Source organism: Megalops cyprinoides, chromosome 24 (genome assembly GCF_013368585.1).
Source record: "Megalops cyprinoides isolate fMegCyp1 chromosome 24, fMegCyp1.pri, whole genome shotgun sequence".
In the NCBI taxonomy this organism is placed as follows: domain Eukaryota; kingdom Metazoa; phylum Chordata; class Actinopteri; order Elopiformes; family Megalopidae; genus Megalops; species Megalops cyprinoides.
The window spans coordinates 4305507-4328373 of NC_050606.1; the positions used below are offsets into that span (position 1 = coordinate 4305507).

The 22867-nt window shown below is 46.0% G+C and overlaps 2 protein-coding genes across 3 annotated transcripts; one reads left to right on the forward strand and one right to left on the reverse strand.

Annotated features, from left to right (window-relative positions):
- Nucleotides 1–4939: 4939 nt before the first annotated feature.
- LOC118771515 (oxygen-regulated protein 1) lies at nt 4940–14434 on the reverse strand. Its single transcript, XM_036519521.1, has 5 exons — nt 14370–14434; nt 12162–12783; nt 10930–11083; nt 7601–9486; nt 4940–7429 (listed from the first exon to the last, which is right to left on the reverse strand). Exons 2-5 carry the CDS (start codon nt 12768–12770, stop codon nt 4940–4942), a joined length of 5139 nt encoding a protein of 1712 aa, XP_036375414.1. The 5' UTR covers nt 12771–12783; nt 14370–14434.
- Nucleotides 14435–16505: 2071 nt separating this feature from the next.
- Nucleotides 16506–21391, forward strand: tcea1 (transcription elongation factor A (SII), 1). Of its 2 annotated transcripts, none has more exons than XM_036519219.1 (10): nt 16506–16665; nt 17292–17354; nt 17438–17543; nt 17718–17820; nt 18027–18166; nt 18353–18409; nt 18684–18838; nt 19286–19432; nt 20094–20165; nt 20445–21391. In XM_036519219.1, exons 1-10 carry the CDS (start codon nt 16591–16593, stop codon nt 20451–20453), a joined length of 927 nt encoding a protein of 308 aa, XP_036375112.1. In that variant the 5' UTR covers nt 16506–16590; the 3' UTR covers nt 20454–21391. The 2 variants fall into 2 exon arrangements, with proteins under 2 accessions (XP_036375112.1, XP_036375113.1); XM_036519220.1 differs by having other exon boundaries at nt 18030–18166.
- The last annotated feature ends 1476 nt before the right edge of the window (nt 21392–22867 follow it).

Genomic DNA, 22867 nt, shown 5'->3' on the forward strand with positions numbered 1-22867 from the left:
AGAGTTAACACAACCGCAGAGATGTTTTAATTTCACTCAAAAGAGAGCCCACGTCCATCACATCTGCCAAGCCGTGGCAAGGACAAGCGTCAGTTTCGAAATGTATGTTCAGAACTGGATACCTAGAAATTCAAAGTACTTTCCTCAAGACATAGAAATGGCATATCACATTCGCATATACATTTAAACTGGTTCCCTAGGCTTCGTATATGCATTTAATTAACTACAGATCTGTTTTTATTCTAAACTGGGATGGGTTAACGCCGCTTGAAGAAAGATTCATAACGTTATGTTAGCGGATTACATTATGTGGTTTTTCTGTAAGGTGGTGCCACCCAGAGAGCCGGCCACATGTTTTTGAAGCGATCATTTGAAGCTGCAGCGAGGCATATCCATTTTAACTCAGGCAGGATAATTTGGGCTAATGCAGGTTAACTCGTATCCATTAATTCGCGTTCACCTTCAAATTTAACGGCTCATTTTTGTTTTCATTGCGCCGCGCTGTCCATGATACGGATCAGCACCACGGAGAGCTCAGAATTAAAGGCGAGCCGTTGTGCTGAACCGCTGTACCGCTGTATCCCCAAAGCGTTCGTGTGAGTTGAGGTCTTACCGCGAAAATGTGCAACCGAGGGGCGTATTTATCGCGGGGGTTTGGGGGGGGGGGAGCCACGGACGGCTGCTCGCTCAAGTGTTTTCAGAGCGCGTACTCGTGCCCATTGGGCTTGCTGGTATTGCATAAGATTTTACGGCGAGTGTTGGATGCCATGTTGTGGACACGCCCTCCTTTAGTGGCCCGCATTTTCACATGCACGGGACCGCGGGAAACAGGACAACCTGTGCCGGTGGAATGGCAGAGAGAAAGAGAGAAGAGAGAGAGAGAAAGAGAGAGAGAGAGAGAGAGATGGAGAGAGAGAGAGAGAGAGAGAGATGGAGATGTACTCCACCAATCAAAAAGACCACAAATGCATTGTTTTGATATTCAGTTTTGTCATACATGATGAAGGGAAAATGGTCAGGCTGGCATTTTTATTTCGAGGAATAAGATACATACATAACTGCGTTATGTTTAATGAATGACAAGCATCCGCCTCGAAAGCATGTAAGCACGTGCCCTGAGCCAGCAAAAATCTATGTCCCTCCTCATTTGACCTCATCACAACGAAATGTGACACTTAAAAATATCATAAATATTCACAATGTATGTATGAAAACGCTGAGAGATTCGTGTTTTTGAGGATCTGTAGCTCCATTATCTACGGTGGTGGCATCCCAAGTTATCTACTGAAGGAATCATAGTTTGTTCTGCCATTTAGCCTGAGTCCTTATTTGTTAAACTGACTAGATTCTGTATTTTAGCTGCATATCCAGAGAGACTCACTGGCTAATAAGCACTTCAGCTCAGGTGATTTTATCACTAAGCGACACAGGTATGTTGTCATAGTCATCAAAATGAGTGGGATCCAGAGTGGGATCCAAGTTTGAGTGATAGCAAGGTGTGGCATTAATTTAATATGTTAAACATGACCTGCCCCACCCAGCACCCAACATACTCATACACCATGCTGTTGGAATAACCACGGCTGTTAGAAAATGAAATTAAATATTTAGAAAATCATAAATAGAATATTTCCAAAGAGTACTTTTCATCAGGAGATCCACGTGTTGATACAGCTGGTGCCGATTTGGCACATGCAGCAATTGTATGACGTATGATTGAGAACTGGCTTTTGGGTCACATGATCATGATGTCATTTCCTGTCCTTTTTAACATTTTTCAATATCTAGGAGTATGCTATCAGCCTCTTCTTTTGCTTCTGGTCTATGGCCTGCTTTCTCTTTCTCGTCTTGAGAGGCGCAAGAGAGGGAATTGAGAGAGAAAGATGAGAGGAAACAGAGAAAGAAACAGAAACAGTGAGAGAGAGAGACAGCGAGAGAGACCTCTTAGGTCTTTGCATTCACTTCCACCTCCTGCTTCCTCAAGGTCACGAGATCCGCTCTCCATCTGCAACTTTCCATGAGACGCACAATCAGCTGGCCCACAGAAGATGGATGGTGGATCAGCTGATCACACAGTGCAGACCACGGAGCAAGACTCAGCACCCCAGCCTCCCGGCTGACAGGCACAGCAGACCCCTCAGACGGCTCAGATCACACTGATAAGCCCCCCTACCACACCACATTTATCCTCAGTGGTGGGTCAGACAAATGCTGGGTTAGACGTGCACACCTGAGTATGTAGAGATTCCTTACAGGCCGCTGGTGCGTACAGGTGGCCATCGCCCCTCACATCTGAGCCACGCCCGCAGCCAGAGAGAGGCGTGATCAGGGCATTTTCGGAAGTATCTGCTTCCTCCTGTGGGTGCCCACTGCAGAGAAATGTCACAAAAAAGGTGACATTGTTCTCGCTCTCTGACCACAGTCAGACAGAGATCATGTCGTCACAGAGAGACGGTTCAGAGAAACAGACAAAATAACTCCACCAGAATCAGGCTTATGATGAATCAGGCTTATTATGTGCTAATGTCAGTGTAACATCATCACTGTAAATATGATGTTACACTGACATTAGCACTCTTCAGAAAAACATGAGCCACCAGACAGGAGAAATAGAGGCCAGAGCAATGATAGGACCATGTTATCAGAAACATGAATATGAATTTTCTTTGCTTCTTATGTATTCATGTGCTTAACTCCTATCCTTTCACAACTCCAGGAAATGATGTCATTCATATTCAGTAATACAATATTGGCAGCTGAGAACCTGACGGTAAGCCCCATAATCAGAAGAGATTTACTCCAGGCGTGAATCAGCGGTCATCCTTCACAATTTGAAACCTGTCTTATAAAATTCAATATACAGCTACAATTAGTCTTTTGGCAAAAAACTACAAGTATTGTAGTTGAATCAATTTCCTTACAATACTTTACTGTCCTAAATAAATAAAAAAATATATTATTCAAATAATTAAACAAATTTAAAATAAATGTCTAAACATCTTTGCAACTTCCTTATCACTGCATTGTGCCCCATTGTGAAGATTTATGTTCTTATACTGCCATCTGGTGGACACTGAGGGAAAGAGGGAACTTGATGCGGAACGATAGGGTTCCTCTGTCCTGAATGAGGAAGATGCGGTCTGACTACACTGGCCATTACATCACTTTCTCATTACAGGTGTCGCATAGGTTAGGAGGGGCCCGGAACCACCCCCGCCCTCCACACGCCCACTCTGTCTCTCAGGTGCCTACTGACAGGTTTTCACATTTTTTAAACACACTCATTGTTACCTCCACTCAATGTCACAACCCACACAGAATCATATCCATCAATAAATAATGAAGTACTGTATATACCAATAGATGAAAGAATATATTTAGACATTCATGGTCAAACAGGCAGAAGAGTATTGAAAACATAAATATATTTACTCAGATTAATCACAACAGAATACAGAGACAGACAGAAGCACATCAGATATCAGCTGTCTGTGGAAATTTGCAGGCATAAATATGAACAGCTACTGAACATATAGCTCCATGTGGCATATTTGGTATAATCACTACCACTACCATTCATCCTCAAATGGCAGACAATGAGACTTTATCAAAGCAATGATCATTTCATTGTTTTAATCATGTTGATTTCATTTAATCATATTGGAAAAAGAAACTGCTCTAGAGTTTATAGCATTTTTGAACAAATTCAATGGCAACAACAGCATTGGTATATTTGAAATGGAGTTTTGCAAGTTTGTTTATTTCTTCAAGCCCAAATTTTCCCTTTGGTTAAGCACTTAGAACCAGGATACAAGAACAATGGCGAGGTGTCCCATTCAGGACTTGATCCTGCAACATTCTAGAAGGTTCCTTCACTGGAACTCCAAGGTGTCACTCGTTATTCACCTTGCAAAAATGTATTAGGCTGAGCTATTCTGTGCACACACATCACAGAACGACACAGTGATAATGAGCAACACAGAGTTCAGGGGAATGCTAGAACAGATGACTCGGGTGCAGCAGTAATGTCTCAACTAAAGTCACTTTGAATACGCACACGCGTTGCAAATCATTCTTCCCAGAACTGGGAAAAAAAATTTTTTGTTTAATGTAAAACAACACTTGAATGCTCAACATAAATTAGAAGAATAATGCTGTTATACACCCAATAACAACATAAAAATGGCTACCACCACTGCCAGAAATTGAGATCTATGGTGGTGTTGTTTCTCGCCTGGTGTAATTTGAGGTCATGCAGTGCCAGCACTGGGTAATGAAACCCTCGTCTGAGAGATCAACCTCCGAGAGAGGGCCCATGGCGTCTGCAGGCCATCACATCCATAGATCTACGTGGGCTGAGCGATGAGGGTTATTAAAAAAGTACAGAAGAAAAGATTAAATATTTCACATCATCACTGTTCAGGCACCAAGTGTGAGTGGGAATCTATACCCGTGGCAGTCATTCATGTGCCAATTTTTTTGTTATGTCAAAATTCCATATTATATAATTTATGCCACGCGTGAATCTTTTATGCAAACGCATCTCACTAGAAATAACTGATGTATATTCTGTATGGCATGCCTGCTTTGAATGGAACATACAGGGAATTACAAATGTACAGTATCTTTCCTCTTCAGCTTTTATGGGCACATTTCACGTCATGCCCCGGATTACAGTTGCAGTACTGAATTACAAATGAGGAGTTCTGGATTATAGTTAGTGCAGAGTTGGATTACAATGTGGGGCAGTGTTGGACTATAGTATGGAGGAGAACTGTATCATAATACGGTGCAGCATTGTTTTGAGCACAGTGCAATGCATTGCTGGGTTAGAGTATGGTGCAGTGCTGAACTTCAGTATGGGTGAGAACTGCATCAAAATATGGTGCAGTATTAGACTGCAGTAAAATGCTGGGCCACAGTGCAGTGCATTGCCGAGTTACAGTATGGGGCAGTGCTGTCCACACACCAGATGAAGTTTCTCCAGAGAGTCCTGCTCTTGGAGGGTCCGGGCAGCGGCGGCTGCAGTGTTCTCTGCCCTGGCTGGTTGAGTGACCACAGGAGTGGCTCCAGAACGTTGAGGGTGCACCTTGTTGCCCGCCGGCTTAAACTCGACGGAGGCGAATGAGGACATACTGCCATGCCTCTTTGGCAACGCCTGCTCGGCCTCAGCCAGTGGGGCGACCTTTGGGTCCTTCTTCTTCCTGGCGCCGTTGGTGTTGGCCTTGACCTTGGCGCTGGTCCGGCTGGTGACGCTCAGGCTGTCCTGAAAGGGGTCGGAGTCGCTGCCGTGCGGCATGTTGAAGTAAGTGCACTTGGGCGTGGCCGGCCTGGCGAGGTCCTCCAGCTCGTCAGAGGAGAGGATCTCCATGGCAGAGCGCTGGCTCCCGAAATGGGAGTAGGGCACATCGTCACTCGTGTCCATCGACGTGGTGTCCGCGTTCCCGTACATTCCCCCGGCTGCCGGTGGGGACCTCCGGATCAGGTGGTTCTCCCTGAGGAGCCACCTGCCTTTGTCGATCAGCACGCCTTCGCTCACGTCCGGCTCCGCCTCAGCCCCGGGGCATTGTGGGGGATCTCTCTCCAGGTCGTACGAGCCTGTGGTGTTGAAGTACGAAAGCTCTGCCATCTCCTTGGTCCTTGATGGAGACTCAGAGATAAGGCTGTCCACGTGATGCTTTTCTAGAGCGTATTTCTCCTCAGATTCCACATCATCAGCATCCTTCTCTCCATCCAAAGTGCCCTCGCAGCCCTGAGTAATATACAGCCCTCCCAAATCTTCCCCTGCACCTTCTGAAGACAGCTCCTCAGACAGCTGCGACGAGCGTCCATCACTGTCCGTCGTCTCGGCTCTGTAGTCCGAAAGGTCGGACGTGTTCGGTGTCGGCAGCTGTATCTGTCCATACCGAGGGTGGGTGTTGCCTTTGGCTGTTATTGATCCCACACAGGCACTGTCCGGCTCTATCCTTAAGCTCCCTTTGGAGTCATGGCAGAGAACCAAAGAGGAGGACATCAGGACTGAGCTCACAACCCGCAGCAGGTGGTCTGGGATCTCCACACAGTGATAGACGGTCTCACAGTCAAGCTCCTCAGCCTCCTCCGGGACACCCTGGAGCTCAGCCCCACCCCCCTGGTCCAGCCCCCTGGGAACCTCGGAATCGTCCCTCGTGAACTCCTCCATCTTGGGGTGTTCAGCAGAAGAGAGGTGAGACACGCTGCATCCGTCAGCAGGTTCCGATACTTCCGACACCGTGTCCATTTTGCCAAAGCCCACCTTCCCTTGTTTGCCATTGGCCCTCTCCTCTACAAAGCCATCCTGCACTGCAAAGCTCACCGGCTCCTCTGCATACCTCCCCCACTCTTCTATGTAGCTCGCTTCCTCTAAAGCAGAGGACTGTTGTTCAGTGTCTTCCTCAGCACCGACACACAGTGGATCACTTCCAGAAATGGCATGTTCCACTGCTTTGTCCTCATCAGTGACTGACTCTGCGAAGTCGTCTACCTCCTTCACCTGGACGGGTTCTGAAAAGTCATCTGCTTCTTTCTCCAGGACAGACTCTTCAAAGTCATCTGCTTCATTCTGTTGGACACATTCTGTAGAGTCATCTACTTCCTTCTCTAGTACAGACTCTTCAAAATCATCTGCTCCTCTCTCATAGAGAGATTCACCTGCATCTTTTTCCTGGAGACATTCTGTATAGCTATCTATGTCTTTTTCCTGGACAGATTCTCCGAAGTCTTCAAGTTCAAGTTCCTCCTTAGTTGCTGATTCAACAAAACTGTTCGCGTCTTCAGACTCTGATGGGTCTTCATTCCTGTTGAAGTCATTCATTTCTCTGTTGACTAAAGAGGACAACTCTTTCTGCAGATCATCAGAGATGCCCAGTTCTCCCATCAGATGTTGAATACCAAAGGGCTGCTCCTGGTGTCTGTTGCTCTGCTCTAAGCTTGCCTCAGACGGAAATGTGTTCTCTGAGCTCCCCAGCGATGTGTCGCAGCTCTCGCTCTGGTTGCTGAGCTCCTGGAAGCTCCTCCACTTTTGCAGCAGCCGTGAGGACGCAGACCTGTGCAGATCCGACAGGCTGTTTTTCAGCTCGTCGGCATCCTCAATGCTGGCCATTTTATGCAAGGCCTTCAGCATCTGCAAGGCCTCGGAGCAGCTCAGGTCCGTGGCCAAGGGCTGGTCTCTGCTGAGGCCCGCGATGCCGTCCGTTAAGGACATGACGGATAAAAACGCAATGAGCACTTTGGAGGACGCCCCGAACATCGAGGCCACGTGGGAGGAGAAGTCGGGAACGCTGTGGGACTTCTCGAGACAGGACAGCCGCCTGCCCTGCGTAATCTCACCGATTGACCGAATGGATGAGCACAACTGCTCCAACAGGGGCTTCATTTTTGCCTCTGCAGCTAAAGGCGCTTCCATTTCCGCCTGAACAAGAGATTCCGCAGATTTATGTGTTTTGACAGGAACTCCTACAGCTGATTTTATAAAAACGTCTGACTTCGAAACACCTAAGCTTTTCCTTGTGCATGAGTCATCACGTGATCCCTGCTCAAGCCCTCCCTCTGTAGGGGTGCGTGGTGTTGGCTGGCCGCTGACATTGTGCTTGCGGGCAAGATGATCCTCAGAAAGGGTCCCAATTTCGCTCTTCGTCTCCGACTCCTCCGGAGAGTCGCTGCCGATTCGGAACAGCACCCTCTCTGCTGGCTCCGATGCACTTTCGTTCCCATCGCCGACGCAGGAGACGGGGTCTGGCTGCATCTTATCCAGCCAGTCCTCCACGTACTCGCTGACGGCGGAGGGGGGGGTACGGAGCGCAGGAAGTGACACGCTCTCGCTCAGCTCCCCGGCTTCCTTCGCGTCTTTCCTGTCATCACTCATCGACCTCTGCTTCACCAGTGACTTCCGGGGCGGCGGGACGTCCAGCACGTTTTTACTCGCAGAGGACCGAGCCCTGCCCGTGCCCACAGACCCCTCTTTCTTTAAATTCAGCTCCTTCACAGATTCGTTCCGGTGTTTGATGTTCAGGGACAAGGGGAGGCTTCGGGGTGAGAAGTCTCCGTCTCCCCTCACTTTCTTCCTCTTCGCCGTCCTGCCGGGTCCCTGCTCGCTCTTCATGCCTTCTCTGATTCGCCCGTCGCCCTTCTCAGGCTCCGCACCGCTCGCTACATCCGAGGATGACTTCACACGCCTGCCATCCCCCAGAGCCCCGCCCCCCTTTCGGGGCATGCCGGCGGGCAGGAGGGCCGCCCTCTTTTTCGCTTTGGGCTTTTCGGGCTTCCCCTCTGCCCGCCGGGTGCCCTGGCCAGCCGGGCCCTCGGGCGGAGCTCGCTCCGAGCAGTCTGTGTCGTGAAGGGAGAACTCGGACGGGGAGTCCGCCACGGCGTGTGCCTCGTTGTCGGTGAAGGACGACAGGTCGTTCCTGATGGTGCAGGAGGGAGGCGGGGCATCCGGGGACGGGGACAGGGTGCCGGCCTTCTGCCCGTTCAGAGATTCGGAGGCGGATGAGGGCCTCCGCTGGCCCGTGTCATTGCTGGAGGAACATGGGGCGGTATCCATGGAGACCGTGCGACTGCACACCGTCGTGGTCACAGACTGGCACTCCCCGGTGACCTTGGCGTTAGCGAAGTAGGTGTCGTAGCTGCTCTGCTCCTCGTACACCTGCATCACGGACTCCGTGACCTCCCCTCCGGAGTTCTGTATCTGAAGGATCTCTGCCGATCTGGAGGACCTGAAGGTGGAGCGCACCTCGGCGCGGTCAGCGCCCGCGGGCACGGCACTTCTCGGTTTAGGCGTGGGGCGGCTGCTGTGCTTCTCTGCCACAGAGCCCCCCGGAGCCTGCTCCTTGTAAGTGTAGGTGCCCACTATGTTTTCCTGCACCTCAACGGAGGACAGGGTGTTGATACTGTCTGTGGAGGGAGGCTTCTTTCTCCGGCGTCTCGGCCCGGGCGTGGGCGCCCTCCTAATCCTCGGCCTCTCCACGTCGCACACTGCGGTCGGGGTCACTTCCTCTCCCTCCTCGCGGACACCCTCAGCCCCTGCAATCGCCACCTGCTTTCGGACTTTGTGTCCTTGCACACTGACGTCCTTGGGGTCCCCTGTCAGGGTGGCGTTTGAGTCCGGGGAGTTCCCCTCCGGCGCCCCCTCCCCCGACGCGGCCTCGCCCCCGAGCTGGCCGGTGACGCTGGACCGCACCAGCGTGGTGGTCCAGTGGATGGTCTCCTCCTGCTTGATCATAAGCCGCACCTTCATCTCCACCGTCATGCTGCCGTCCTGGTTGATGCGGAAGGACTTCTCGATGTCCTCCTCCTCAGGGGGCACGAGGCCGCTGCCCTCCGCCACATCCCCCACGCCCGCCAGCGTCTCCGTGTCCACGGATCCCAGGGGGATACTCCCTGCCAGTGAGGCGTTGACCTGGTTTGGGTAGTAGTGCTCTGAGGAGGGAGAAATGTTCCTGGAGCTTCTGGACAAAGAGTTGCTCTTCCCTTAGGGGACAGATTCACCCAGGCCAACAGGGAGATTGAGGAGATCGGAACGGTGATTACATGTTCATTCCAAAAGGAAGGAAGGAGAGAAAAAGAGAAAGACAATACCATTCAGAGATGCAACAAACACATACACTTCACACTGAGATTACGTTACATTATTGTCATTTAGCAAACGCTCTTCTCCAGAGTGACCATCATGTTACAATTTTTACATGGTATCCATTTATACAGCCAGACAGCTACTGAGGCAGTTCTGGGTTAAGTACTTTTCTCCAGCAGTTCCCCAGGAGGGAATTGAACCGACAACCTTTTGGTTACGAGCCCCGCTCCTTACTAACATCCCACACTGCTAAATTAAGATAAAGTGAAAAATAAAACAGGGGGGGGGGGGGGGGGGGGGGGCAAAAATTCTCATCCAGGGTGAAACCGCAGTCTGACAGACAACAGAAGTGATGTATGTAGGTCATGCATGGAATTATTCATATGAAAATGTCAGCTGTTTCCCTCTGCTTGTGTCTTGTGTCCCCGATGAATCTGTGAGCGCCTGGAGACAGCACTCACTCTTCATTGTTTCCGAATGCGCAGACTGCGCGCTTTCAAACTCGGCTCTGAGCGTTTCTACACAGCACAGATGAGGGAGTGCTGCGTAAATGGCAACAGCCGGTACAGCTTTAAATGTTACTGATTAAGTACATACATACACCTCTGACTTATCATGAGAATATTCATCCAATTGATTTTCAAATGGAGTGTCCAGAACGGACACATGCTTCAATGTGCAATGTGCTACGTCTACATGCAATATGACTGTGCAACTAACAATAATGATAATAACACACACAAAATAATGTAACGATAATTTGTATTATTATTCGTTGAACAAAGGTACTTGTTTATTTCTCTGAGGTAAGAAGACACTGGGTCCACCTGCATTTAGTGACAGTAAAAAGTGTGCCAGTTTTTTAACGCAAAGGTAATCATTGCAATATAAAACATAATTTTAATCCAACAGCCCTCTTGTGTGAATTCGAGTTTCTAGTGCCCAACAAACAGTTATATTCCCAAGGGCGGATGAGAAACAAACATGCACAACTCCCTTGCGATTGCCAGTAAACATCACGAACTGTGTGTAGGACGGAAAGGAGAAATCTGCTGGAATATTTACGCATAGACAGATATGAGTTAACCCCAGGTCAGCAGATAAATTTTAGTGGTTCTACCATGCCACATAAAACTTAGAGAATCTCCCGATTTTCTGATCTCATATTCATGAACATGATTAACACGTATGTAGAAGAGGAAACGGCATATGTGATACGGAACAAAACTGGATGATAGCTATTACAAAAGCCAAAGAAGCAAGCTACCCATGAATCTACTCCTAAAATACGTGTGAGGTTTCATCTCTCTCTTCTGAAACATTAGTGGGGTGAGACTCACAGGATGCAGGCTGCAGGCGATCTGGTTCCATGAGGCTGGAGGTTCCAGTCGACTGTGTGGGCTTCTGAAGATCGTAGCTGTCCGACCTGAAGGGTTCATTCCCCGAAGCCACAACTGCTCCGGAGCAGAGAGAGAGGGCAGGAAGGCCATCAATCTGCAAAGAAAAGGACATTCATACAGACTCTGAACTTTCCTGTTCTGTTATAGCTTTTAAATGAATACAGCTCTGCCTTTCAAATTACCTAACAACCTTCAGAGAACATGTATATGTGCATTTATTAAACTGAGCTGAAAGAGATGCAATCAAAATGTCAAATGTCACTCATTGCTTATTACTTATTTTTTCTGTCATTGAAATTGAAAACTGCAATGCAGCTTTATCAACTGTTTCATGTTCTCATTACGGTTTTTGTTGTCTTGTATTTGTTAATTTTCATTTTCTAATTCTTTGACTATCACGTTCATACCATCCCAATTTCTGTTGTACATCAGTTGATTTCATCTGCTGCAATAGCCAGTTACCTCACTTTTTTTAAAAAACAAAAAAATTCATATTATAACTCTGCAATCGGTTTCAGGTCATGCTCTGTACTCAAAACAAAATTATTCTGTGAAGGGTGCAGTACTGAATAAAAGTAGAAAGACATATTGATTTAGTAAGAGATATGAAAAGGTAATGAAGGAAATGCCAGACTCTCAGCTTCTGGTCTGCACTAACTGGGGTCCTCTGAGGACATGACCTGATACATACATTGTGTCCTAGACTAACGTAATGGATCCTTCATTGAAAGCCGAACACTGTGGTTCATGTCTGCCTCTGGGGTGGTTAGCAATCATTGGTCTGCCCTTTTATTTTGTATAGCCCCTATGAGTTGTGATAAATGTCTCTATATATCTGTTCAGAGAGTGATGCAAATCACGCAGAGTTCTGGAAATGGGACTTCATTTCATGTCACTTTATTATTTTTATCATTGTATATATCAGCCTATAAAAAAGCCTGGGCATTCATCTGGAGTTACACTGATTTTATTTAACACTGAGATGCACTGCTCACTGCGGATGCCTCCTTCTCTTTGGATGGTGTACAGCTCACGTTGACAGGCTAATGGGTTTAGCTATTTAACTTTCCCCGCCCTTGCCGCCATTATTTCGGAGCTAGCGTGGGCTGGCCTCCGCAGGTATAGGCACCTGTCACAGCGTCTCTCACACTCTCAGGCAAAAGAAGCCTCACCCTCTGGCCGTCGGTGGTGTGAAGGTTCTTCACAGGGAACCCCAGGACCTCAGAGATAAGCGCCAGAAGAGCTTCGAAAGTCTGGCCGTTTTTCCTCTGTAGCAGCACGGTGTGTCGGACACGTGCATCTCCATTCCTGAAGACGGTCAGCCTCTTCGCTGGCCTGCCGTCGCCCCTCATGGACAGCTGCACCGTTCGGCGCCCCCTGCTGGCCTGGAGGGAGGCGTTCCAGGGCAGCGGCTTGCTCCCGGCTGTCTCCAGGTCTATGGGCTTGACCTTCTTCTGGTCGGAGCAGATGTAGGACTTCCCGTCCTCCAGCTCGTCCAGGGAGTGGAGCAGGTGCGTCCCGCGCGGGGTGGTGATAGTCCGCACCCCGAAGGGCAGGGGCACCTTTTCGGACAGGCCGTCCAGCAGGGCCTCGAACGTCTTGAAGTTTCGCCCGCTGATCACCATCCTGATCCCGCTGAACTGGGGGTCGCCGCTCTTGTAGAAGCAAACGCGCTTCGGGGCAAGGGGGTCGGCGATGTTCGGGGGCCAGGATGCCAGCGTTTGCACGCTCCCCATGGACGGGTCCTGCAGAGGACCGTCTGGGGGCGCCACTTCGCTCATTTTCGGTAACCAGCTAAAGGGGGGGAAGTGAAGAGTCAGATCAGACCATAGATAACCCCCTCTTTCTCCTTCTCCTTCCAGAAGAAATTACAATCATGTGAGTAACTCAAGATATAAAAACTAACAGTGTGAATAACTTGAGAGAGAAAGAAATTTTAACAGTGTGAGGAACTCGAGACAGAGAGAAATTGTAAGAATGCTTTATAAACATGCCAGCTACTTCTTCCTACAGTCACATCCTTCAGGTAATAACAGCCCTGTTTCTTTATTTAACGGGTGCAAAAAGTCCCTAGCCTCTTTTGGTCCTTTTTTAATCTCCCGAGGAGAGATAACAGGTGCTCTGGCCCCGACTCTAAAATTCAGACCAATCAGATGCTGGTATTCTGCACCACGTTCCCCTCTAAATGAGCTTAACTCTCCCACATTTCCTGTGTCCTCACAGCTCTTTGCTTAGGTTGCGTGTCCTGAGATGACAATCGAGAACATTGTGCTTTCTCTTTTGTCTTATCTCTTTAAAAATAAAGGCACCATGAAAAACAATTATCTCATACAACATAAAAGATGGGATCTTAAAGAGTGCGATCTTCTTTTTCAGTATAATTTTAGGATGAAAAACCAGCAAATTGAGATGGCATATAATTTTAGATAGACCAATATGTTATCTGGTGCTTCTTGGAGTTTGTAGAAATCCCAATGAAATGTTACCTTGTTGAGGTTCTCTAGGTGACACACACTCTTTGTGTAATACTCCAGGAAAAGCTTAAGTATTTTGTGATCGTGAGGCATTACCTTCAGTGAGGCAAACCACCTTGTATGTGTTGTGAAACACGACAACTTGTAATAGACCTGCATACTCAAACTTACTATGAAATTACACATCAGACAAGAGAGATGAAGAGAGACAATGCTGTAACGGGACAGTATTAAATGGTTCTAAACAGTGTAAACAGTATTTTGAAATGTCAAGCTTTAGAGCATCAAGCTCTGTGTCATAGCACTGAGTTACAACCTGCTTCAAAAAGCAGTTTCTTGCGTCTTAATTTGTATAGCAAAATGAAATTACAAGGAGCATAGTTACGAAACTCATTTTTGACAAAAGTTACGTTAACTCATCTTTGAATTCTAGGGTTCAGATGGAACCCTATAATTCTAAACTCTAACGATAATCAATTGCATACTAGCATTTTACTGTTAAAATTGTAACCCATTAACACAAATTAAACGGGGACTGGCAGCCCAACCTAAAACTCTGTGCCATTGATTGTTTTCTTTGAGCCCAAACGCCTACATTAGCTTTCTAAGGTTTCATGCCTGTAGTTAAAACCGTTGCCCTAAACTGCAGTACGCTGACAGGTCACATTACATTACGTTCACTGTAAACAGTACACCATTTATCGTAAGAAAGAAACCAAAACAGTGTTAAACTGCACAGCACAAATCAATATATAATTCATTACAAAGAACAAACCTTAAACCCATTTCTCTTATTGACCTAACTAGAGAGGCACAATAACGTTAGACATCACTATACTGTGGACTGCCAGATTCCTTTAACAAATTTTCAGTTACGTTTACGATAGTTAATCGCTAAAATCTTACCTGGTTTCACATTTTGAGAAATGTGACGGTGGCAAAAGGGGTCACTCGACCGCCTGCGCACGGCAGTCCTCCTACGACTGAAAGCCGCTCAGCGCTCTCCCGCAGTTATTTTTGGGTCCGACTGCATCAGCGCCAATTTGCGTAATCTTTGCTCAGAATTAATCAGCCCTTATGCAGGAAGGCGCTCGGGCCCCGCTACCTGAACCTGGCCGCACGGAGGTGCCGATACAGCGCGACATCACTCCTGTATCGCGTTACAGACAAACACTGTCAAACACCCCTCCACTACTACACAGCCCCTCAGATAGGTTTACTGTTTTATTACCCCGACAAAATGAATTGAATGAACAGGTCAGATTTAATGCAAAGGTTCACCTAAATGCAGGGTTCAACCTGAGGTCAAACCGAGAGCCGTCTAAAGCGCAGAGACGCAGCTATAGGGTTTGCGACTTTTGTTCGATTTCATCATGGATTTTAGTGCGTCACTGGGTTCGAATCAAGAATAAAATTCCAAGTAGTGCTTTGTTCACACCGAGAACTCCGGGATATTCACAAGGTAGTCTATGGATTATCCTTCCCGTGTTTCAGAAAATGGGGGCCAGGGTCCAGATGGCCTGCACTGTGTTACTTTTCTAGCGGGGACGTAATCAGATTTGAGAGGTCTTTGGGTGATGGGGATTAAAGGAGGTTTTAGACATTAGCTGACAAGACTGGAGGCGTGCAACAAGAGACATTTAATTCACAGCAGGAGAGGAACTCCCCGTTGGGTCTCACCAAATAGGCCTACACTCACCTCCACCCTGAGTGTGTCCACGTTCTTCCGAGTCCTGCATAGGCATCACACAGGTATAAAACACGTACCTTTTATTACCAGTCAGTACACTGCAGCAACAGAGAATCATGGCAGTGTACTAACACTCCTGAATGACAGTTAGTGGCACAGCGTTGCTTGATTCTGACCCCTTACTCATGAGGATTCACCCAGGTTGGCAACTGTAGTGCCAACTACGCCCCCTAGTGGACATAAACTCAGCATCTGGTACATTCCAATTTGTTTGTAGGCTACTAACGCAGTCGTGCCTGGTTGCTTGTTTCTCCTAGACCTGTCTTTATCATACATTGTAAAGCCATGGCTAACATTTGCATTCAAATACAAGTGCTGTAAATGATCATGTTAAAACATTATGTGTTTCTTTGCCGAATATGTTCCCAAGATCGTATCTTGGGAACAAATGTTGCCGAGTTGATCCACAGTCACTCACAAACAAAATAATTTTGACATCGAATGCAGTGTTCAGTGCTGGACCTAGGAGGAAGGAATCACGTTTATTCCAGCAAAGCCGGGAGAACCTTGATCCGTATAGTCTAAGACTTCCACAGTCTAAGAGTTCACTGCGACAGGAAGCAAATGGTGTGTAGCATAGTGGTTAAGGAGCAGCGCTCGTAACCGAAAGGTTGCCGGTTCAATCCCCACTGTACTGTACACACTTGGGCAAGGTACTTAACCCACAGTTGCCTCAGTAAAATATCCAGCTGTATAAATGGATAACATTGTAAAACAACTGTAACCTATGTAAGTCGCTTTGGATAAAAGCGTCTGCCAAATGAATAAATGTAAATGTGTGGTATTTAGCGAAAATGCGCAATGCATGTAGAGACACTAACATATTGCGATATTCTAACATACGGTTCCATGACTCAACGGAAACGTCCAATCCCATTCTGACCTCGTTTTCACCAAGGGCTTGAACACCGATCTACTCGATTCGATCGATGAGATAATTTGCCATTTTTAGCGAAAATACCACAGTTATATTTAGTTATGATCGATATTCAGTTATATTGTAATTATAAAAAATCCATATAATTTCCACCAATAACTACGATGACAGTTCTTAGGGATGATAGGTAACCACCCTACTCTTTCGTTAACTCGAACCGAGTGTCCTTGGGTTTGAGTCAAAATTGTAATTTGTTATTTCATTTTTTATCTATTTTTTTCCCAATTCCAAACGGAAGAGAGGATACATTCATGCTTCACGTCACAGAACGGTAGACTGTGTACATCGATGACATCTCACTGTACTCGGTGATTAGTTTTGCCTGTAGCCTTGCTGCGCATGCGCAGGAAGCAAAGAGATGTGTTGTGTTTAGCCGCCGTGGTGGATTTAGATTTTAAGTGATTATTTATTCATTAATTTAACAAAACAAGCGAAACATAATGGGCAAAAAAGAAGAAGACGACATCATCAGGATTGCAAAAAAGTTGGACAAGATAGTGCAGAAAAAAAATGAGGTCAGATGTGGTTTGACTTGAATGAATTGAAATGCTTAAGATGAAGACCCATACTCTGTTATAAAGGGCTAGATGGCAATGATAGCTAGGCAATTAATGCGAAAACGTGGTTAAGATGTAACTGTGTTTTATGCAAATGTACATAATGGAGTAATAAAGTAGATGGGTCTCATTTATGTTTCTTATGGAAAGATGATTCACAGCAAACACCGAACGAAGGTAGTTAACTTAGCTGCTTGGTAGCTAGCCAACAAGCTTGTAGGGGCTAGCTAGTTTCATTAATTGCATTGAAAATAGTCACAACTAAGTGTACCGAGCTAACTTGCAAGCTAATTAGCTCAACAACATGATGAAGCCAATAAATTAGCCTTGTTCCTCCAGTCCTCCGATAAGACATTTTGCTAGCCATCCAACTGTTCCGTACAACTAAAAGTGTGGATGTTTTGACTGTTAGCTGTTAGACTGAAGTCACGCTAGATGTGGTCAACAAATGTTGCCGTTGTCGTATCCCAGCTGGCTATTATATCGCGTCTAATACAGAACTGTATCCTGTCGGTTGGCTTAGTTGTGTTGATCATAGCTACCAGCATAAAAAGAGATTGAATTGACCCTGTTCTACTTTGCAGTCTGGAGCGTTTGACCTGCTGAAAGAACTAAAGAACGCTCCCATGACGCTGGAGCTACTACAGGTGGGTATGACGCTGGTTTTTACGTGCTGAAGTGAATCTTGTCTTTCGGCGGTATCGCTGATAAACCTCTCCCTGCCTTGCAGTCCACCCGAATCGGGATGTCCGTGAATGCCATTCGTAAACAAAGCACCGACGACGACGTCACCTCGCTAGCCAAGGCTCTCATCAAGTCATGGAAGAGGCTCTTGGGTCAGCAATGTAGATGGTCAATGTTTTTTTCTTAAGTAGCCTGCTATGGGCAGAGAAGAGAGGTAGATCTGTATGTTTTTGGCAGCAGCAGCTGTATGCACACAGATGAATTTGGTGGTGTTTGAATGATGTCACAATGTTGTCTGAAGAACCACAGTTTGATTGGTTTGACAGATGCGCCAGGAGGAGGAGATAAGTCGTCAGTGGAGAAGAAGAAGGAATGTGAAGCCCCACCCACAGCCTCCTCCCAAGACAGCCCAGAGCCTCAAGAGGAGAGGTACTAGTGACCATCTGCCTCCCTTTGATTGCTCTGACTGAACATGGAGTCAATCCAACTGGCGGTTCTTCACCAGCCACCATAAACTTCCCTGAGGATTATGGGAATTGTAGTTCATGTGTATATGATATTGCAGAGAATTGCTGCAGAGATTCTGATTCCAGGTGTCTTGAGGGCTGACTGTGCCTCATGTTGTTCAACTCTAGCAGTAACTCTAGCAGCAGGAGTGGGCCCGCTGATGTCTCGCCCACTGGCCTAATCAAAACCGTCCCACAAGCTCCGCCCACTTCCGACTCTGTTAGGATCAAATGCAGGGAGATGCTGTCTGCTGCGCTGCAGGCTGGAGGTAGGCCGGCTCTCACTGCTGCGCCCCCTTGTGTTAATAGAGAATGGTATCACCCTCCTCTGACCAGGAGAATGCTGCCTCCCCCATGAAAATGGAATAGCCCCCATCCCCATAGCATCACCTTCCTGTGACCTGGGCAGTGCTGACAATCACTCTTTTTTCCTTTTCTCTCTCTCTGTCTCTCAGATGACTACATTACCATCGGTGCTGACTGTGATGAATTAGGGGCTCAGATTGAGGAGTATATCCTTTTTACCCTGAAAAATGGTTTTGAGCGGCAGTCATATCCTTAAGAGATACTTTATCTGAACTGTCTCTCACCAGTTTTAACCTCACTCTAAAAGTTACAAAACAGTGTCATGCCACTGCAACAGAGCTCTGGCTTCACTGATGCGCTCTTACCAAGGCATTTGATTGGACAATGAGTTTGTAACATGTGTTGTTGATACTATTATTTGCCTAAATGTTGAGGAGAGAGACAGCTTTTGGAGTGGTTTGCTCCTTAACCAACTAACACGCATCTTTCAGGAGTTTAAAAATGTAGACATGAAATACAAAAATCGCGTCAGGAGCCGAATTTCCAACCTGAAGGACATCAAAAACCCCAATCTGAGGAGAAACGTGTTGTGTGGGAACATCCCCCCAAGCAGGATGGCCAGCATGACTGCAGAGGTGAGAGAGGTGAAAGGTCAGGCTAGTCTAGGTGTGATGTCAAAGTGTGAAGTGCCACAAAGGGTATTGAGCTGTGAGATCGCTGTTTATTTCTGTTGGAATTCAAAATGGAAGTCCATCAGTAAATTGAATACACAGTCCAGTGTGCTTTAAGAGAGAGATGTCTATTCTTGAATATTAACGCATAAAATCCTCATTGTTCCTGTTGGTGTTTATGTGAGGCCTCCAAATGAGAGAAGGGAGAGGATTTATGGGTATGTTTAGGGGGCTGGGTCCTGTTTTATATAACGGAAATGTTAGTATTTCATGTTCAGCTTCACTTGTTGGCTTTAAGGTGATTTTGTTTACCTGAGCATTTTCAGCTCCTTGTTCTCCCGGGTTTTTGTGCTGTGCAGTGTGTGCAGCTGTTGAAAGCAGTATGGTAACCCCACCCCTTGCATGCGGCAGGAAATGGCGAGTGATGAGATGAAGGAAATGCGCAAAAACCTGACCAAAGAGGCGATCAGGGAGCACCAGATGGCCCGGACTGGGGGCACAGAAACCGACCTGTTCACCTGTGGGAAATGCAAGAAGAAGAATTGCACCTACACCCAGGTATGCACACCCTCCGCCACAGAGTCACACGCACAGGTATGCACACCCTCCTCCACAGAGTCACACACACAGGTATGCACACCCTCCTCCACAGAGTCACACACACAGGTATCCACACCCTCCTCAACAGAATCACACACACAGGTATGCACACCCTCCTCCACAGAATCACACACAGGTATGCACACCCTCCTCCACAGAGTCACACATGCAGGTATGTACACTCTCTTGCACAGAATCACACACAGGTACATGCAATCCTCAGAATCACACACAGGTACATGCAATCCTCAGAATCACACACAGGTACATACAATCCTCAGAATCACACACAGGTACATGCAATCCTCTGCATTTCACATTTCACATTTCACATACACTCAGGTATGCACAAATCCTTTGCACAGAAATCACACGCAGATATATAACATTTTTACAGAATTTCAACAAAGTGCCATTACTATTTTTACAGCAACATTTGATTTTTGAAGAGCGAAACACTCTTAATGTATTATAATCATTTCTAATAGGAGAGCAGTTATCGCTGATTTTTATTATTTCCCAAGACAGTTTTCCATGTTGTGTATTTTTCTGTAATGCATGTTGAAGGTGGCGCGTTTGTGCTGTTCTCAATCATAAGGTTTAACTTTGCATCGCCCAGGTTCAGACCCGCAGCGCGGACGAGCCAATGACCACGTTTGTCTTCTGTAATGAATGTGGGAACAGGTGGAAGGTGAGGTCGCTCACGGCCACGTTGCGTTCATCAATGCTACAGGAGTGCTTGTTACGTTCTGAGGAGTTAACTGTGTTAATTCAGCGTAATTACCACCTAGTTGATTGTGTGTTGAAAGGTGTGTCTCATTGCTGTTCATACAGAATATCGCTAAAAGTGACTGTTTTGTGTGCAGTGTTTCTGTACTGTAAACACCTTTATTGACCTTCACAGAAAGTAGTTGGTTGTTATAGCTAAAGTTGTGTTATAGCTACTTAGCATGTTTTTTTTCTTTTTCAGTTCTGCTGACTTGCTGGGTCTTGGAGGCTGGAAGAGTAGCCAAGCTGCTGGAGCTAAATTGTATTCCTGAGTGTGTAAGATGAAGCAGGGACTTCCGTCTGCTGAAGCCGCAGAATAACTTCCACTGTTTTTAATAGAGCCACGATCCTCAGAGCCGTCCTGTTGCATTTTCACCTGACTTTACACGTGACGTTAGCTTGGGAAAATCTCAAATTTCCAAGGATTGCAAGTTACTCTACTTCTTTTACTGACTTTTTTATATGTATTTTAACATTTAACTTCGATCGATATGTACTCAATGTTTTAGTTCACGGTATCATTGGCGATCGTTTTCAACGCATTTTAATTTCTTTATTAAAATCAAATTAAAAATAAAAACACCTACATATTTTTTGACTGAAACCAGTGCCCAATCATGTTTGGAAAAACTGAATACAGAGCGAATACATGGAAAGATTTTTGCCTCATAATGACATTAATAACAGCAAATCTATTTAGAAAACCATGAATATAGCTAATTGCTTTACCAGGTAGGCAAAACAATGACGCAGAAGTCTGTTATTACAATAATATAGGTGCATAAATGTGGGAACAGGAGGACACACCCAAGATGGGCATGGTGCAGGCTAACTGCTAATTGTCGATTAGGAAAATAAGAACATACTTTAACACAAAGAAACTAGAGTATTAGACTGTAAGGCCTTTTTCCCCTTTTACATTTACATTTACATTTATTTATTTAGCAGACGCTTTTATCAAAAGCCACTTACAAAAGTGCATACAGCACTTTTCCTCACATTTAAGATGAAACCACTGCATGGTTTGTAATGAAAAGCCGGTATAAGTTCAAACAGTTTGTAAAAGTGTGAGTGTTTAACCTGCATGGCTGTCACCTGCTCAGCTGCAGTCTTCCTTTTAAGAAAATCACCTTCTGTACTTTCCCTCATTATTTCAGGCAGAGTTAGTATGTACCTTTGTTGCGAACATGTCATTTTGTCCTTGGCTGGTTCAGTCAGCAAAGAAATTCTGTGGAACATTATAGCACGTTCAGTTAATAGGAAACCTCCATGAATGTGGGGATAATGTCTGGATGATATTTTTTTCTGCCTGGATCTATGTGTAGATCTCTTTGTTAGGCATTCATAATGAAATCACGTTTTCTTAAATCCTGGTCAAGCTCTTTTTTTTCTATTTCAGAGAGCAGAGAATATCTTTTACCAGTTATTAGTATGTTTTTTGGGAGGCTTATGAGTAATTTTCCCTTTGACTTTTAACAATGAATTGGACTGCTTGCTGGCTGAAGGTCAGGGCCAGCGTTGCTCCTGGTGTTGGACCAAATTATCTCAACTGGGAAAAGTCACCAGTAGAAAGTACAGGGACAGACTCTCCATGTGTCCAGCTTCACAACAACCAACCTCTGTGAAGGGGAGGTCCATGCGCTGGACAGGGTCAGAGGTCATACACACCACTAGAGCATCTGACTCATAAAAAGGGTAACACGCACAGAATGCCCATAGCAAATGCGGCTTCAGATGTTTGCCGTTGTCATGCTGTAGTGTGTAAGGAACGGTGTGTGCCTTTCTTGTCTGTACCTGCTAAAAATAGAGGTGAAAAATGTGACTGGTTTGAGTTCCTGCATGTATATTTCAAGACAATGGAACAGGTCAGAACTGGGTAAATGATTGTGCTTTATTATATTTTAAAGAATTGAAATGCCCACAATTTCTCAATAGATTTCCTAGTTAAGTAGTCTACCCCCAAAACTGTAAACATTAACATCAGTAATTAAAAAGGTATCTTTTTTGTTTTTTTTTTTTTTTGTAGGAAACTTTGAAGTCAGCTTCAAAGCAACACATTTTTTATATTATAAACAAAAAAGCATTTATAGGCAGTATCTCTCCAGACCAGTGGTTTGGATTCTTCTGAGGTTTGGATTATTTTGAGGTCGATCTACTCGGTTATCCCATCAGCTCAAATTGCACATATTCCAGCACGTATCCTCTTAAAGAGAAGTTGAAGTGCCGCCGTGTTTCAGCGTGACTAGCAGACGCTACAGTCTCTCTGTGGCAGAGGGGTCGGTGCAGGTATTAGCCCCTTTTTTTTTTTTTTCGGGAGAAGTCAGACGCTGAATGCCAAGGCACTTCGCCACGCGTAGATCTCATCTTTGAGTGACATACAGTGTATCAGGCAACAACAAATAAAAAAATAATAAAAGTAATGATCATTAACTTGGCAACTCCAAATTTTTTTTTTTGTAGCTGTGAAATTCTGACAAGTATAAACCACAAAATGTGTGCTAAGATGAAAAAGGTCTGGCACCACGCACTGAGACGATGTGATTTTCTATGTCTGGGCACCTAAACCAGCAGGGAGAGGACTTCTGGTTTATACAGTATGACCACGAAAAACACTTCTGATCGCTG

Excerpts from the sequence above, each read along its gene's own strand:
- LOC118771515 (XM_036519521.1), bottom strand. The coding sequence starts at position 12,770 with ATGAGCGAAGTGGCGCCCCCAGACGGTCCTCTGCAGGACCCGTCCATG. Across the intron at positions 11,084-12,161 it reads ACACCACCGACGGCCAGAGG|ATTGATGGCCTTCCTGCCCT; the intron begins GTGAGGCTTCTT and ends TTTTCTTTGCAG. Across the intron at positions 9,487-10,929 it reads TCGCCTGCAGCCTGCATCCT|GGAAGAGCAACTCTTTGTCC; the intron begins GTGAGTCTCACC and ends CTGTCCCCTAAG.
- tcea1 (XM_036519219.1), top strand. The coding sequence starts at position 16,591 with ATGGGCAAAAAAGAAGAAGACGACATCATCAGGATTGCAAAAAAGTTG. Across the intron at positions 18,410-18,683 it reads AGGGGCTCAGATTGAGGAGT|GCATCTTTCAGGAGTTTAAA; the intron begins ATATCCTTTTTA and ends ACCAACTAACAC. Across the intron at positions 19,433-20,093 it reads AGAATTGCACCTACACCCAG|GTTCAGACCCGCAGCGCGGA; the intron begins GTATGCACACCC and ends TGCATCGCCCAG.